Below are 17406 nucleotides of genomic sequence, written 5' to 3'. Positions count from 1 at the left end.
GCAGCTGGTTTTCCGAACACACAAAGACGCAGACGGAGAAATCCACATTCAGAAACTCACTCAGGATTGTCTTCGTCGTCTTTCGGTAACAGTTTCCATCTTTAATGTTTTCACTGACAGAACTTACAGGGAATAAGGCTCCGAGACAATAACAGTACAAAACATTCAAAACAAAAGTCGACATTCAGTCCACTTCCTGGTGTAAGGCATCAACGAGTCCGTCAGTGAGGGATGAAGAAGAAAACCGCCGTCGTCTGAACTTCACGGATTATCAGCACGTGTCTACGTCAAACCCCCGACTGGAAAACTGTTCGACACTGAGACGAGGAACAAAAACTAAAGGAGGAATCTTTTAGAAACTTTACTTTTTCCTTTTCCACCATCATCACATGCTACCTGTACAGGTGTTTCTTTTCCCTTCGGTCGGCGTCACATGGCTCCACCCATCGGTCGTGCCGAGGGTTTTTAAAACCTTCAACACGACCCGTTGCGGAGCTGAAATGTTATTTTAAGCTGCTGAGAAACGGAAACCGTCACGTAGAACTCTGACGACTGATCCAGCTGCTGAGGAAGTTTAACCAGGGAGAAAAACGTCTGTTAATACTGATCAGTTTTTAGAGTTTATCCAATGAGCTGCTGAATATTCCTAAATGTTTCCTTTAACCTGGTCTGAAAAAATACAGAAGCACCGACGAGGCAGAGAGACAGGCGACGATCTGAGGGAAGAGTGGAAATAAAACCGTTGGACGACGACGAGGAGCTCGGACACTGTCGATCAGATGAAATCCTGAACCATCAAATAAAATATTGACCATTTCACTCGGAACAGCTCACAACAGAAAACCAGATGTTAATGATTCTCATGTCCTCTTAGTATAATAATAATAATAATAATAATAATAATAATAATAATAATTATAAAAAATAATAATAAAATAATAATAATAAAATAACAATAACATTAATAATAACAACAATAACAACCATATCTTATTATCTTGGTAAGAACTAGTGAAAGTCTGACTAATGACTGGTTTCCCTCCTTTCAGGCAGTTCATTGGTTTCAGTTCATCTCAATCAATCAAAATCAACCTGCACGGACGTTACACTCTCAGCATCGACGGAGAACACACTGAAAATCCAGTACCCGGGGGGGGCAGGTGGAGTCCGGAGACCTCGGTTGCATTACGTCCCTCCTCATTTCCCTCGGTACACAGACCGGTTTCTCCACCCGTCGCGGTACTGGAGGATGAAAACGACCGGTTCGCCTGAACTGGACTCGTCGGCCAGCAGATGTCTCCATTTCCATCATTTATTAATCTGCTGATTATTTTCTCGACCAACCGGACTCGTATTTTTGTCGCAGCAACTTCATCACGATGTGGTGATGCGTTCGAGAGCGGAGACGGTTCGGTCAATGCCCGGTGCTGCCTTCACTGACACACCGACATCTGGGAACATAATCGACGTTTAGAGTTACATTTATAATAAATCAGCATTAGATGTGGATGCGACGACCAATCGCAGCCGCGCTCTCTGGAGCCAAACTGACAACGCTCATGTTTATTTTTCCAAAACCAGATTCAGCAGAATCTCTCGTCCTGACGATGTTGTTGAATCTTATTCATTAATGTGATTCAGCAGGATCATCAGGACACGAGGCCAAACTCACACTGCAGCTGCTACAGTTTGAGGTTCAGCCGAGATGTAACGAACCAAAACCCCACACACACACCAACACACTGCGCTGCTCTGACAACTGAGCAACGTCAATTCAATCTTTCCTTGGAATAAAAAGACCCGACTTTACTTTCAGCTGCGAGATGCCGCAGTTTTAAGCGCAACAAAAAACAGCCGACGCGTCAGGGACTTTGACGGATCATCGCTCTGCAGGTGGATTTTTAAAGAAATGAAAACGGAAACCAGTGAAGTGACTGAAAGGAAGGGAAGGACTCTGCCGCTGAGAGGAGACGCTCTAATCTTCCTGCCGTATCAAAAACAAACTGTTGACTTTTTTCGGCGTTATTTGGTCTTCTTGTCCGCGGCCAGCGTGTCGTGGAGTTTGGAGACACACTTTTCGAACTGGTCCATCGCCAGGGTCCCGTTCCCGTCGAAGAACGCCGACACGGACCTGGTGAACTCCGTCTCCCTCGACTTCTTGGACTTTCCATCGGTGAAGGAAACTCGGAGGGTGTACTGGTCATCAAACCTGCGAACAGAACCACCGTCAGGACTGAACACGGGGGACATAAACCCTCGCCTCCAGGTCACCGGTCTCCCCAGGCTGATTTAGTTCTACAGCTACAAACAAACACGTTTCTGACTGAACACGGACGCACAACTGAAGGACAGAAGGACAGAAACAAACGTCCATGGGCCTGAAGCCCAAGAGTGAAAATCTTGGGTTTTGTGGCGGAGGTGGAAAACGTCTGCTAACGACGCTGAGGTCATTTACATTCATGGAATAAAACCTTCGGGGAAAAGCAGCAGACGAACTACTTCACGTCGAGTGTATGGACCAAGGTGTGGAGGCAGAGTAATCTGATTACTTCATCTGAATAAAGTGTCGAGCGTCCGTGTGGCGAAAAAGAATCGAGTTATTACAACGAGCACAAACAGGTCATGTCATTCAGAGCTGATGTGGGGGACAGAGGCCGGAGGAACAGGCTGGAAAAAGCTTCTGCAAACTGATCCCAGGTCTGTCTGTGTTTGATGATGAGGCAAAGTCATGGGAGCTGACTGGTCAGGGAACAGTCTGGACTCTTCTGTTCTCTACTGCGACTGTGTCTTTAGCTCTGTGACCTGTATTTTCTAAACACGCATGACGACGACGGACTTGATCGACTGTCCTGTCAGGAAAAGCGAAAAAATGCAAAGTTTCAATTATGTTTTGTTTTTCTCCATTTTACAGGAAAAACATTAAACTAGTGAATTCTCTGCGAGCGTGAAAAAGAAGTCGCTCTTTCGTCCTTCGTTTAAGAACAAAAAAAAAAGGTGAATTCCGAACAAAGCTTTTCTCATTGACATGTTTTTCTGTTCCTGTTGTCGACGACGGAGCGAGTGTGAAACAGTGACTGAGACGTGGCCCGTTGAGACCACGTGTTAACCAGCAACGCTGACGACTCTGCTGCGGAAAGTCGCTAAGGTTTGTCGCTCGACGCTTTTGTGAAGAGAAGTCGCCAAAGGGTCCGGACGTACACAGAAGACAAAAAGCGATTCGAATTTTAAACTGATTCGGGTGCTTCTGCCTCCGACCGTCAGACCTAGAAAAGAGCGATCCGGCTGGACCGTGTGTCTCCTCCTGTCTAACGCGGATCTGTCCTACCGTGGGACTTATCGCGTCGGGCGTAGCGTGGCCGGTAGCAGGGACTGACCGTTTGAGGGAGGAGGAGAGCTGCCAGACGTGGTCCGGATCCATCCCGGCGGGATCTTTCTGCAGGGCCACCAGGAAGATGTTCTTCTCTTTGTAGGAGGTGTACAGAGTCAGGATGCCCATCATGATGAAGTACGTGATGGAGGACGAGTTCAGGAACATGGAGGACATTTCAAACCGGCGCACACACAAAATACAGCCCCCCACCCTCCGCGGACTCTACCTGATCCGCATCCCGTCCATCCTAAGGTCTGGCTCTGGAGTACGATTTGGTTCTGCTGTAACTAACTCTGACAGCTCCGCCGCAGAGGGGATCAATAAGCAGAAGGATATGAGATGACGCAGCAGGCGAGGACCGGTCTGGACTCGGGGAAAGGGTGCAGGTAGTCCCAGACCAGAGCCACCATGGCGAACAGACAGGAAACCGTACAGATCAACAGACGACCGTCCACCAGCTGAAAGTTCTCCACGTAGCCGTACTTCTCCAACAGCACCTGCAGGGGGCGCAGCAGCGGGACAACAGGGTTAAACAAGGTTTAAGCTTCATCATCGATTTCTATGAAATTATGCCACGTTTTCCCCACGTCGTGGAAAAAGGGAAAATCCAGGAGATGTGGGGCTTAGTGTGGAATTACCTCGAGGAAAACGAGGACAAGTTGCAATAATGTATTTATTCATGTTGTTGTTCTTGTCTTTGCTTTTTTTTTAAATTTCTCCACGTAATTTTACTGGGTTTATTTTTCTTGACTGGGTTTTTTTCTATAACAACACAGTAAATACACAGAATGTAAACAAGTGAAGTTTCAGCAGGAACCGTTCAGAAAACTGATCTCTGCTGTTCAACGTTGAACAACCAGAGAGAGGGAAGGGTCGTGGGTTTAACTGCCGCTAATGAAGGGTTGAAAACGTGAGGTTGGTATTTGGCATCTAATTCTCAGGTTTTTGATCGGTTCCTGCTCAAAAACTGACAAACACGGTGTTGACACCATGTTCTGATTCTGTTCATGTTCCCAGGGTTCAAACATGAAAATAAAAAAAGATCCCAATGAATCCAGGGTCGTTTATTCACTGGACATTTAGAGCAAAGACAAAACCTTTTTAGCGGCGTCATCCAGGGAGTTCTTCACAGCAGCTCCGTCCCATTTGTCGATCTTCACCGGCTTCTCATCGATCCTCCACTGAAAGACACACAGTCAATACCACGTTAGCACCAACGTCAGCTTGATCTCTGCTTTCTGACCAATCAACGAACAGGTTTACAGACGGTTTCTGCGCCTTTTCTGTTTGACACTCTCAGAACTGACTTAATGAGTCTTTGTTACCGTTCATTAATATTCCAACACATCCTGGACTTTGATCGGCCAGATGATCAGAAAATAACACCGGGCTACTCCCACGGTGTGTTGTGAGAGTTTCTGACGGCGTTTTCCTGAGAGCTCAGACACTGGGGCTCAAAGCCTGGTAAAAGGAGACATAGCGCACCTGTGGCAAATAAGAGCAGGTGAATACCGACCAGCAAAACCACGAATTATCAGCGTGCTGCATCACCACGGTACAGAATCTATAATCATCAGACGGTACCATCGGCAGTGTCACCGGCTCCAACTACTGCGGTCTGTCATCACTCCACCACACAACTACATCCTGTTGAATCAACAGCATCCTGTGGAACCGTTTCAGCACGAACCCTCGGGGAGGCAGGTCAGAACATCACGATGCTCAGTTACTGCAACAGTTCCGGCAAAAGGCCGGAAAAAGCAGCAGCTGCGTCCTCAGGTGAGCGAAAGCCAATTTCAGAAGTTTATAGGTTTTTGGTTTAGAACCCTGCTGACTTTCTGTGTAAACAGCAGAAGACGAGGAACCGTTAGTCAGACTCAGCAGGAAGACCTGAAACACCGGAGGAAACCGCAGACTCGTTCACCAGATGACTCGACTTCTCCCTCATTTATTTATACAAAGTAAGAACCGGCTAAACACGAGGTTTTCTTGCATCCACGTGTAGTTGTGACTCCAAAACCGTGGCCGGTTAATTGAACCAGTGCTTCCTTGAACAGCAACGCTGTTTCTGTTTCTCTGTGCGGTGTCAACAGCTTAATAAAATCAACTCGATTGTTTTCTGAATGGAGTTTGGCGCAGCAGCTCGAGTAGCCGCCTGTGCCCAACGGCTAGAGACAGGAAACTGAAGGAACCGCTGCAGTTTGAACATAATCTGCCTCTTTCCCGCAGAGCAAACAAAAACCCAGCTTCATCTCTGATTCTGACTTCAGGGTTTATTCAACACGAAATTATTCTAGCCTGTTAGCATTAGCTTAGCCAGCTAACAGCTGCTCCGATGCACAGACTCAACCGGCCTGGCCGCAGACACCCGACCCGGTGCTCCTACGCGTTACCCTCTGTAAGACAATAAAACCCCGAACTTTTATCTAAGGCGGACTCAAACAATAAAAGTTTAATCCTCACTTTCTCCAGCAGCCCACTCTTTCCGTTCCTCGCAGCAGCCATCTTCTCTTCCGCTACAAACACGGCACCTGTGACCTGGACGCGTCTGATTGGCTGTCAGCGAGATTTGAGCGAACGGCCACGTCTTACGGAACAGCGTCCGCGTGCTCGAGGCAGCAGCGTGCGCGCCCCCCTTCTTCAGGCGTAAGAAATTCAAATTACCAGCACGTCTTACGGAACAGCGTCCGCGTGCTCGAGGCAGCAGCGTGCGCGCCCCCCTTCTTCAGGCGTAAGAAATTCAAATTACCAAAAAATAAAAAATAAAAGCATAAAAACATAAAAACACAGCGATCAGCACATTTTATTCAAGGCAAAGTTTCCTGATAAAAATCTTCAATGAAGGTTCAAAATTCGCTCGCTCGCTCTTTACTGACCTGTTAAAACACATCTCAGTCTCCACGAGACATTGGCTTCAAACTTCAAATCAATTTATAGATAAGTTTATTTAACAAAAATAAGAAAATTAAAAATCACTGAATGATCTCCTTTTGTTAGTTTTATTAAAAAGCGTATATTGTCCATACATACACGTGTATGTATGCACGTGTGCACACACACAGGTGACAGATTAAAGGAGAAACCAGCATAAACAGCGTGGAGGCCCAGTCTGAACGGTCACAGTGGAGGCGCTACACTCCGCTCAGGTAACACACCTGCTGCTGCGAGAGCCGGCCTGGACCACCACCAGGCTCCTTTCCGGTCGGACTCTGGGGAATCTGGGTCTGAAGCTACTGTTCCTCAGAGGTGGAGCCTGAACTCCGAGGCACAGCTGTGACCACACAGACACACACACACACACACAGGTGACAGATTAAAGGAGAAACCAGCATAAACAGCGTGGAGGCCCAGTCTGAACGCTCACAGTGGAGGCGCTACACTCCGCTCAGGTAACACACCTGCTGCTGCGAGAGCCGGCCTGGACCACCACCAGGCTCCTTCCTGGTCGGACTCTGGTGAATCTGGGTCTGAAGCTACTGTTCCTCAGAGGTGGAGCCTGAACTCCGAGGCACAGCTGTGACCACACAGACACACACACACACACACAGGTGACAGATTAAAGGAGAAACCAGCATAAAGCGTCTCAGCTCCAGAACAGCTTCAGTTCTCCTCCTCATTGATGCCCCAAGTCTCTGGACTCTACTGGAGGGACGGACTCCAGTCTTCCTCGTCTGGGGTTTCGACGGTGGCGGTGGAGAGCGCCGGTGGACACCTCGGTCCCAGATCTCCCACGGGTGTTAAACTGGGCTGAGATCTGGTGACTGAAGGCCACAGCACACGATTCACATCCTTTTCATACTCAAACATTCAGTGACCCCTGCTGACCTCTGGATGGACACGTCGTCCTCCTGTCCCTCCCTCCCTCCCTCCCTCCCTCACACAAATGCATGAATTGAAAGGAAATCATGTGTTTCATTCATGTCGTGTCTTGCTGAAATGTAAAAAGAGGACAGGACACACGGTTCTCAGTTGTCTCAGGTCTTTTAGTTTTTCTTGGTTTCCAGCAGCCTCAGCTCTTCTCCTCCTCCTCTCATACAAAACTACGGAATTACTGTATAAACTATCAACATCGTCCATCAGACAGTCTCTGGTCATTTGGCACTCAGCATTACCCCCCCACCCTCACCCCCCACCCCCCAGCCCAGCCCACCTGAACACTCTGCTGTCAGACTGCATCAACTGAAGGATGAAAGCTTTAGTACAACTTTAGAAAATGTGCATATCAGTGTTGTAGAGAGTAAAGCTCCTGTGGCGTCAGTAAAAAACAAAACAAAAGCCCTTCAGCTCCGTCAAAATTACAGCAAAGAGCTTGAACAGAAACTCTCAAATACTTCAAACTGTCAATAATTAATAATAAAACAATATTGATCTCACTCAGAAACATATGGCAGCTGAGCGGAAATAAACTGCAGCTTTCTGCCAGTTTCAACCCAAAAAAAATCAACAAATCAATAAAGAAATCAACAACTCCTGACTCAACTGTTACGACATGATCCACGTGATTAGGTTATAATGACAGATACAACAAGTGACGACATTTTCATGGCTGCCTGGAAGGAGGGAAAATAATCTAAAAGCTGGAAAATCGTCCGGAAAATCGTCATCAGGAATGTGAAGAAATAATGAATTGCAGGTGACAGGTTGAAGCCGTATTCACATTATACTGTAAAAACAACGGAGGATATCCAGCGGTGGAATGTCAGTGATTACATGTAGTTACATACAATTTAGATACAAGCTTTTATATATTTAATGCCGATGTGTCAAAAACGTCATTTCGCCAGAACTCAAAATAAAAGACTTCTGACTGAGCTGAGATCGTGAGGCTTCCCCCTGGTTTCTTTAATAAAGAAAGAAATGGACAAAGCGCCAGAGGGGTTCCTGCACTAACACGTCTACTGACTTACACATTAGGAATTAACCAACGCTACTGACCGACTGTGTGGTTTTGACAGCTAAAAAAAAAAAAAAAATCAAATTGCCTGTTTTCTGAATGGAGTTTGGTGTGGCAGCCTGGGCCCCATCTGCAATGGCTGGTGACGAGGAGCTAAACAAACCACTGTAGTTTGAACACAGGCTCATTAATTCACACATCAGAAACACACACAGCTTCACATCTTCATTAGCTCAAAATAAATTAACTTTAGCCCGTCAGCATTGGCATAGCTCACTAATACATGCAGTTTTCAGTGGAAACGCTTGTCTTCCACTTTACCGGCACAAAACTTCTGTCGTCCTTTAGTAAATAAGCAATAATTTGACTGTTTAGTGCCTAAATCAGGGAGACAAATCTTTCATAAATATCCCTCAATGTTAGAGTTGCAACGATCGATGATAAAATAATCAGGAATGATTTTGATAATTAATTCAGTCGTTTTTTTCCAGCAACAATAACAAAAAATTGCTGTTTACAGCCACTCAGACCTGTTTCTCTGTTTTTGTTAATCAGTGTAAGTTTTATATTTTCAGGTATTTGAGCAAACAAGGCATTTTGACTATTTTCTGACGATTTAATGACCAGATGGATTAATTGAGAACATAATCAGCAGATTAATTGATCCCGATGATAATCATTAGTTGCAGCCCTGCTCAGTTTTTTCTGACACCTACACAGCAGTTCCGGTAACAACCACAAACTCTGGTTTCGTCGAGTCTGATCTGGTAAAAGTGCTGAAGCGTTTAACTGAGTCTCTCCACCGATCAAACAATGTGAATACGGCTTCTGACATTAAACGTTAAAGTCTGACACTGACGACACTCAGAGTCCCTCTTCAGACGCACTGTTTCATCCTGACCCTAAAAACCAATACAGCTCGACGGTCACATGACTTCTCACTCCTGGAGAGTAGCGGGGCGAACCGCAGAGTCTCCTGATCCAGACCGCTCGGGTCCGTTCTGGTCTTCGGGCAGAAATCCCTCCAGATAAATTGGGTTTCTTCTCTTTCAGTTTGGTCTAGACTACAGTACCCATGAGCCTCAGCGGTCAGGGAGAGTACTCCATCCACAGCTTCAAAAAGTTGGGGGCCGACACCCAGAAAACAAAGAAATGTCTGACAAACGCTCAGACTGGAAGACTGTCAGCGGCAGATACGGACCAGCAGCCGTACGGGGACAAGTTCACGCCTCCGTTGGTTTTTAATCGCAGAAACGTCCCATCATCCTCGGTTCCTCAGGTGTTGACTGACGCAGAAACATGAATCACTGGTGAAAGGGGTCCGTGTTGGAACCAGAAGAAGGTCTCGTCCGTTATCAGATTAAAATCCCCACCGTCAGAACCAGACTGTGTACGAGGTTAGGAGGTTCTGTTTAGAACCTGACTGCCCAGCTGGTTCTGTCCAAACACCTGAGGGTCAGTTGAACTTTAAACTCCTCGCAGGACTCAACATGTATAGTATAAATTCATTTGTAGTGTCCAGGAGCAGGTGGTGGCACAAGTCAGGAGCTTCTGGACACGTCCGGGACGATAAAACCGTATCGGACCGGTTCCGAGTCCAACGACGGAAAAATAATCAGCAAATATTTTGATCGTTTCAGTCACGTTTCAAACAAAAATACACATGACCACAGTCCTTCCACTGCAGGAACCCGTATCCTGGGTTTTCCACACAAAACGAGTTCTTAAGAACCCCGTGAGTCTCTGGTGCGAGGTTCTTCCTGCGCTTCCACCGTTTTACAAACCAGAACATTTCAGAAATACATCAGAGCCGCAACAGTTAATCGATCGGTCGATCGGCAGATAATCGATGGCCAGCTGTTTCGATAACCGATTAACGGTTTAGGTCACTGTTCAAGCAGACATGCAAAAACATTTGACGGTTTCAGCTTCTCAAATGTGAAAATGTGCTGCTTTTTCTTGTCCTGCGTGATAGTAAACTGAATATTTGGGGATTTGACGTTTCATGGCATCAACTTGGGCTCCAGGGAATCGCGGTCTGCATTTTGTACTGTTTGCCAATAACCGGCAGATTAATAAACGTCATTAGAAAGGGGACAGCGGGACGACCATGTCGTGCTAATGCTCGGTTTGGTAGGACAGTGAAGTCAAAGACAAACGTGAAACCGTCTGTTTAATTATCATTCAGCTTTCATCAGATGGTTTTAGTTATCAGCCCTCTGTGTCCTTACGACCCACATTTGTGCACCAGTCTACTGATTTTATTAATCAGTCAATCATCGTTAAATCTATAACATTTTCAACATCAATCCAAACGTCCGTCTGTAGTTCTCAGAGTCTACACCGAGTCCCCGGACCGTTTCTTCAGTCTCGTCAGCAAACAGATCCAGCTTTGCACTGAGCTGAGGAGAAAGTTCGGGTTTTCGGATGTTACCTTTATCTAAGTGGTTGTGACACGATGAGTGTTTATGTGGTTGCCGTCGGTGGACTGTCGTAGCGAGATGTTTCCGAGTTACCTCCGCTCCGCTAGGTCCTGTCGGACCTTAAATAAAAACTGTTCGGGCTGCAGCTGATGGTTATGTAGCTCAGTTTTTGGTTATTTGCTGGTGAAAAGAAAACAACGTTTTGAAGAAATGTACAGGTTGGGGGTTTATAAAACCTTTTTCTCAACCGCAGTTGAAACAAAGTCAGACTGCTGTTGAGACGATGGTCGTGTAAAAACATTCATACTCTTCATTAAACCTTCACCTTTCGTCACTTTGCATATATGAACCTCTTCCGGTCCGTCTTTGTGCCGAGTCAGCAGACGACTCCTCCTCTCTAGTGCTTCTTGTTGATCCGTCGCGATCTCCTCAGGCCGCGCTTCCTGCGGTTCTGATTGGACATCCAGGACCGCAGGAAGTACTTGTCGGGGCTCCTCCTGCGGTTGACGGTCTGGTTCTCCAGGTCGAACTGTCTCTGCAGCTTCAGGGCGACCACCCGGTCCTGACGTTCCTGCTGGATCTGACGGATGTACCTCTCGTCGAAGGCCTCCTGGCTGACCGACCGGCTCCTCTTCAGGTCAGAGTCGCGGTCTGAGTCCAGGTGTTTGGTCTTCTGCTTCCTCTTCTTGCCCCTCCTTGAGGTAGACTGGTTGTGGATGCTACTGTCAGACTCCTTCCTGGGACTCTGCGAGTCCTTTGGCACTAATTTACAGGACTGGAAACCAGAGTTTTTAGTGTAGGGCGAGAATGACTGTTTTCGACTAAACAACGCTCCCCCGCTGCCGGACTCGGGAGTGGCGACTGTCGCCTCAAAGTCTGAATTTCCTCTGAAAGTCGCCTCGCTGCTGTAGCGGATCGCAGGGACCCGGATCTTTACGGACTGTTTCTGGAAGGTGTCCGTGTCCCCGGCCGGAGGATCGAACAGCAGCTTCCTCTTGTTGACGGACACCACTCCGTCTCCTGCAACAGACTGATGAGTCTTTGTTGCGTCCTCCCCCCCGCTGGTCTTGTTATGGAGCTCGGTGACGGGGCTCGTCAGCGTGGCCTTAGAGTTCACTTTGAGGCTCTGGCGATCCAGCTCGATCTGCCTCCACTTCTGCAGCACGGCAGGACTGGCCTCGTAGGTGGTGGCCTTCTGAAGGCCGCGGGTCAGATTCCTGGGCGTGGACTTGACGATGGTGGGCTCCATCAGACGGCCGTCGGGTAGCCGTTTGGGCGGCGTGCACGGCGAGCAGACGATGGGTTTGAAGTGGTTGAGCTCCTCCGAGATGCTGTCGTTGCTCTCGGGGCTGATGGAGCGCTCAGGTCGGGGCGGAGGGAGGACCAGAGGAGTCGTCGACGACGACGACGACGTGACCACAGCTCGCCAGGTGAGCCTCCGGTCAGGGGCGGTGATCGGGGCTGAGACGGAGCGACTGTTCTCAGAGGAAAGGAGGATTCCTGCTGTGTAGCTGTGACTGATTCCGACCTGACAGACGGGGAGGAACACAAACACAGTTTAAAACACAACAACAGAGAGAGAGGGAGGGAGGGCAGCTTTTAAGGCGTGTTCAGACAGAACGCAGTACCCGAATCAGAAGGGGGGACGGGGATCCAGTTCTAGCCCACCACCGAGTGTCTCTCCAGCAGCCAATTAGCTCAGTCAGCCGGACGGCAGTAGAGGAGGTTTTTAAAACGTCTGGTTCAAAAGTTGTTCAACGGACTTTGCTAACATCCAGAAATGAGTTCTCCTGTGTACGATGACGCGACTAGAACAGAAACTACCCCCCCGGCAGCCTCATTTCACACACAACGCAATTACATACAAGGGCACAGGAGGGACTCGTCAACGGAGACAAAACCACGATCGCCTGCACACCAGCCTTCCTCGGGGTAAAACCTATTTAGTCATTAGCCAGTAAAACGGGCTGATAAAGCAGCGTACGGCGGCGCTTTCAGGAGTTGACTTCCCTTTTTCTGCAGACAGTGACTGCCTACCTGTGCATCAGCAGCACCTGTTTGGTGTCACTTTGCTGTCAGATCCAAGAGGCACTTCTTCATTTGTTCTATAACGTCCACAGTCTTCATCATATTTGATGAAGGCGAGTAAAAAATTCTCACGCACAAGAAGCTGAGACCAGCAAACACCGGGGATTTTTTGCATAAGAAATGACTGGAGGGATTCATAGATTATTGAAATTGTTGCTGATTATTTTCTGTTTTGATCAACCAATCAATTAATCAACGAATCCGTGCAGCTCTAAATATGTATTTCATAAGCTGCCATGATTTTTTTCTGTCGCTAGTGCAGGCACTCGTTACCTCCGCTATAAGACACCGGAGGAAAACCTGCAGACATCCAGAGACCGGAGGGGGATAAAAAAAGACCTGGAGTTTCTGCTGAGTTCAGATCCGAGGGTCGGTGTGTACGATGCAAACTAGTCTGACGTCGGCACCGACAGTTCATCGGCTGTTTGGGGAAAATTGGCTTCGCAGTCTGACTGAACACCTTTAGACTCGGGGACAGAAGTTAATACACAACAGAGGAGAAATCCGGTCGGTTTATGAACATCAGGCTCTAAACGTGGGTGAGTTTTGGTGTCGTACCCGGTCCATCATGGCTGGCTGCGTGGCGACCTTCAGTTTCCCTCCTCTGTCCTCCACCGGGTCAGTGCAGCTTCGACTCCTCTGGGAAACACTGAAGAAGAAAAACACAGGTCAGAGCAGTGGAACTACCGTTTGATGGAGGAGTTTCTACAGTAGAGTGTTAAAGCCCCAACATGCAGGGCTTGAAAATGCTCGACTCTGGTGACTCCCAGTGGTCGAATGAAAAAAGACACGGCGGGAGACGACCGGCTGCAGTTGAACACGTTTCTGTTTTGTTCTGTGTGATCAGACACGAGCCTCCATCGGTCGGTCTGACAGCTTTAGGGCGTGAAAATAATGTTCCCGGTGAAGCTGCTCCTCTCGTCCCGCTCACCCAGTGACGGCCGACGCGTTTTTGGTTTTCCTGACGAAGGCGGAGACGTTTCTGATCCTCCTGCTGATCGGCTCCTCGTTCTCCGAGTCTGACAGAACTCCCTGAGAAAAAAAAAAAGTTTTAAGAAAACATCTGAGCCAGTGCAGAGTGAAGGGACCAAACTGAAACACTGAGCTGGACGTAAAGAAGTTCCTATGTTTTATATTATATTTAACTTTCAAAAAGTGAGTCCATTCTCAACTTTCTGTATTTGTTTTTTTAAAGGACAAATGTGAACGAATTATGATTCCCAGATACCTGGACTGTAATGTAAGTGAAAATATTTATATGTTTTAAAACCTGTTGCTATCGTCCTTTATCAAAGACCTCATGTTAAATATCGGCGTCCGTCCCGACTGCACAGTTAGTGATGGAAATATAAGAGCTGCGTCTCGGGTCAGACTTACAGTCTCTTCATCACGTCGGACCGATTCGTCTTTACAGATCAGGGTGTTTCTTCTCCTGAACTCCTCTCTGTCCTCAGACAACAACAGCTGAAACACAACAGTCAAAAACCAACACTACAGAGTGTCAAACTAAATAGAAATGAATCACAAACACCATCACGAACTTATCTTGTTCCTGCACAAACACAATCTGATCGAAACACTGCAGCTGCTCGTTGTTCGGAGTTTTTTTTTTAAAAGAAAAGTCAGCTTCTATGTAGTCGTTGTATCAAGAGCCCCCGCTTACTAGGATATTACATGATAATACACACAGTGTTTTAAATACACAGTGTTTCACTTAACAGCGCTCCGTTTGTGCAAATACACTTTCAGCTTGTTATTTACATGAGTTCAAGTCAAGACAACGATGATTCAAAAACTACACTTTCTCAGAATGAACTTTTGAAATAGGAACGATTGAAGGCTCCACTTTACAACTAAATCAAAGCCAACTCAGACTAACAAAAACTAAAGCCAGTCCAGGATTCCTGCAGGTTCACCAGGTTTAATTTAAGACCTTATTTGTACCACGCAGAATGGATGTTACACCTGTTTCACTAACGCACCTGTAGCTCAGTATTAACGTGTGGCAGAAAACCGGTAGGGACAATATGGCCTAGAATTATTCACCAGATGCACCAGTTCATTGTCGGTTCTGTCAGTACTTCCAGCAGTTTAACAGTAATTCTTTATAATAAACCACATACAGAAACATCTCATAACTGACACTACTGTCTACAGCGGGATGCAAAAAATATTTAATTCCACTGTAAAATAATTTAAGACATTTTAACACCGAGATCAGTGTTTTTAAGTTTTTTCAAGAGCTGCAGATCATGTGCCAGTTCACTTCCTTCCTCTGCTCTGAAACTAATAACCTGTTGTTTGTTGCGTTGTTCCGGGACGATCTGTCCCTGTAGCCGTCCCGACGGGGACTCTGACTCACCTTGTGTTTCCCAGTCGATGCCGATAAAACCTCTGCAGACTTTGGGATGAGAGCAGGAGAGATGAAGAGCTCTGAAGAGACAAAATAACAAGAGAAACCACATCATCAATATACCAACATCAGACTGAAACTGATCACAAACGCACACAACACAAGATGCATTTTTAAATAAATACACTAAAAATTACTTTATATTGATAAAACAATAAACAAATATATGCTTTTAATTTAAAATCCGTGTAAAAATAACTTTAAAACAATCTATCTATCCTAAAAACCGTGACTATTTAAGTGCTTGCAGGAATGAATAAAACACAAGAAACAACAAACTGAAATGAAACCTTAGCCTGAGGAACATAAACCTAATTTTCTCCAAAACTTTGGTTTTCATTGAACAAAAGAAGCTAAGGTTGTCTGGCAACTGGGGGAAAAAAAAAAATGCTGATTTCATATTAGAAACTATCAGATGAAAGAATAATCCGACAAGATTATTAATCTGACCAGACACTTGACACCCGTCAGTCTGAGCCAGAACAGTACTAACAATCAATACCCGGCTCTGAATAAGAGACGCAATTTGTTCACAGAAAAACAAACAGATGAGAAATACTTCAAAGCAGAAGAAATAATAAAGGCAAACTGGAAAACTGTCACACATTGGTTCCATTTTACAATACAAGTAGATAATGTTATTTTCAATATCAATTAATCTGTTAATCGACTGTCAGACGCGCTTTCAATGGAAAAATGTACATTTACTATAAAAAGGTCACCTCACAGACTTTGAAACAGATTTGAGGTTAATTCACGGATTTCCTGGAAAATAATCTGAAGTATTTTTTCTCTGCAGATTGTGTTTTGTGTGTTTGATGTGGATGCAAAAACAGAATAGATACACTGGGTTAAAATGACAGAGGAGGATCTCGGCAGACCTGAACGCAGCCTTAATTTCAGTGTAAATACCTGGAGGAGCAGTAACAGGAAACGACAGCAATAATAATTTTATTTAGGCCAATAATGACAAAGACCAACGCTCGAAGGGGCTGATGCTGAATAGATGAAGTTACACTGAATCAGACTGGACACAAACACAGTCAGATAAAGACACGATGAAGGCGAAAGGGATGCACTGTAGTAAACCAGCTCCTCCTACAGCTGTACAAGTCCGGACTAGTCCACCAACACTAGACCTAATTTCAGATGTCACCTGAAACGACTGAATAATTCAGCTCTAACCGCAGTCTGCAGGTTCTATACATTTATAAGAACAAAAAGAATTGAGAACATTACCGTCAGTGTTGGTGTGAGTCGGTTTTCTGAGGATTTCATTGATTTGTGACTGAGTAGACTGGAGGTGTCTGCTTCAGCAGCCTTATACAAAACTCCATTAGAATAAATCGCGTTTTAATTCGGCCGTTAAAGGCTCTACGAGTGAAACATATTTTAATTCAGCTGTTCACAGACCGAGTCACGTTATTTTCTCGGTTTTACTTGTCAGACATTAATAAACTCTTCAGGCCTAATTTTGCTTAAACTCAACTTGTAGTAAAGTTACCGTGAACGCCGTTAAACTCTGGTTGTTTCGATGTTTGTCCTGCGGTTGGTTCGTAAAACAAACACCCAACGGTAGTGCTGATACAGCGGAATGTGAGCTGTAGTTTGAACGGTAAACACACAGACCTCTCCGGCTGTCGGAGTCCCTCCTTCCCGGCCTGCTGCTACTCCTCTCGGGGTCACTCCTCCTCCGGAGCCGCTCCTCGCCGCCAGACTGTCTCCGGGCCAGGCAGAGCGGACAGGCCGGGTGTCCGCAGGGCGGACTAACGCCGGGCTGAGCCTCCACGCACGCCGCGCACTTCGTCACCTCGTCCTCCGGCGGGCCGGATCCAAACCTGCACCCGGCTCCAGGCCCCGAGCCGGACTGGGACCTGCCGGCAGCGGCGCTGGCCAGTTTGCCGGGCCGTTCGGCGGACCCTGCGGTCGCCATCTTCCCTGTTGAGTCTTCTCTCTCCGGTCCGCTCTCAAAACAAACCCCGCCCTGCCGCCGCCGGAACAGCGCGAGCGCAGAGTGGACGCGCGTGCAGCCCGCCAACCGCGGAGCTGGCGCGAGCCCCGAGTCTCCTCTGGGCTAAATTTCAGAATAAAACGAGTTGATGAATTTGCTTTATTAGCATAGAACCGTTAAAACTTCTATATAGATTAACACATAACTACTGTATAGTTATTTTGTTATTCTCCATCCCCTCGGGGTTGGAACTCCTCTGTGTTTGTG

General features: G+C 46.6%; 2 protein-coding genes and 1 long non-coding RNA gene across 6 annotated transcripts; 1 reads left to right on the top strand and 2 right to left on the bottom strand.

The window, feature by feature from the left end:
* Positions 1-75: 75 nt before the first annotated feature.
* spcs2 (signal peptidase complex subunit 2) lies at positions 76-5959 on the bottom strand. The gene is made up of 5 exons (XM_040130157.1): positions 5834-5959; positions 4468-4551; positions 3707-3867; positions 3375-3509; positions 76-2209 (listed from the first exon to the last, which is right to left on the bottom strand). Exons 1-5 carry the CDS (start codon positions 5873-5875, stop codon positions 2023-2025), a joined length of 609 nt encoding a protein of 202 aa, XP_039986091.1. The 5' UTR covers positions 5876-5959; the 3' UTR covers positions 76-2022.
* LOC120791643 lies at positions 5072-13050 on the top strand. The gene is made up of 3 exons (XR_005707709.1): positions 5072-5149; positions 5221-5331; positions 13033-13050. It is a non-coding gene; the product is annotated as an uncharacterized LOC120791643 (long non-coding RNA).
* rnf169 (ring finger protein 169) lies at positions 6396-17229 on the bottom strand. 4 transcript variants are annotated; one of them, XR_005707707.1, is made up of 7 exons: positions 16818-17228; positions 15138-15208; positions 14153-14239; positions 13707-13807; positions 13334-13424; positions 11013-12215; positions 6396-6641 (listed from the first exon to the last, which is right to left on the bottom strand). XR_005707707.1 is itself a non-coding variant. In XM_040130155.1 (6 exons), the coding sequence occupies exons 1-6, from the start codon at positions 17119-17121 to the stop codon at positions 11085-11087; spliced, it is 1785 nt and encodes a 594-aa protein (XP_039986089.1). In that variant the 5' UTR covers positions 17122-17228; the 3' UTR covers positions 7522-11084. The 4 variants fall into 4 exon arrangements, 2 of the variants coding, with proteins under 2 accessions (XP_039986089.1, XP_039986090.1); XR_005707708.1 differs by lacking the exon at positions 6396-6641 and adding an exon at positions 6792-6884; XM_040130155.1 differs by lacking the exon at positions 6396-6641 and having other exon boundaries at positions 7522-12215.
* Between the last annotated feature and the right edge of the window lie 177 nt (positions 17230-17406).

The sequence above is a fragment of the Xiphias gladius genome, chromosome 7 (genome assembly GCF_016859285.1).
Source record: "Xiphias gladius isolate SHS-SW01 ecotype Sanya breed wild chromosome 7, ASM1685928v1, whole genome shotgun sequence".
Taxonomy (NCBI): Eukaryota; Metazoa; Chordata; class Actinopteri; order Istiophoriformes; family Xiphiidae; genus Xiphias; species Xiphias gladius.
This window is presented reverse-complemented; position numbering and strand designations above follow the sequence as displayed.

Coding starts and splice junctions, on each gene's coding strand:
- spcs2 (XM_040130157.1), bottom strand. CDS start 5,875: ATGGCTGCTGCGAGGAACGGAAAGAGTGGGCTGCTGGAGAAA. Junction 3,510..3,706: donor CTCGCCTGCTGCGTCATCTC/ATATCCTTCTGC, acceptor GTCCTCCATCAC/GTACTTCATCATGATGGGCA. Junction 2,210..3,374: donor CTCTCCTCCTCCCTCAAACG/GTCAGTCCCTGC, acceptor TTCTGTTCGCAG/GTTTGATGACCAGTACACCC.
- rnf169 (XM_040130155.1), bottom strand. CDS start 17,121: ATGGCGACCGCAGGGTCCGCCGAACGGCCCGGCAAACTGGCCAGCGCC. Junction 13,425..13,706: donor AACGCGTCGGCCGTCACTGG/GTGAGCGGGACG, acceptor TTTCTTCTTCAG/TGTTTCCCAGAGGAGTCGAA. Junction 12,216..13,333: donor AGCCAGCCATGATGGACCGG/GTACGACACCAA, acceptor CCCGTCTGTCAG/GTCGGAATCAGTCACAGCTA.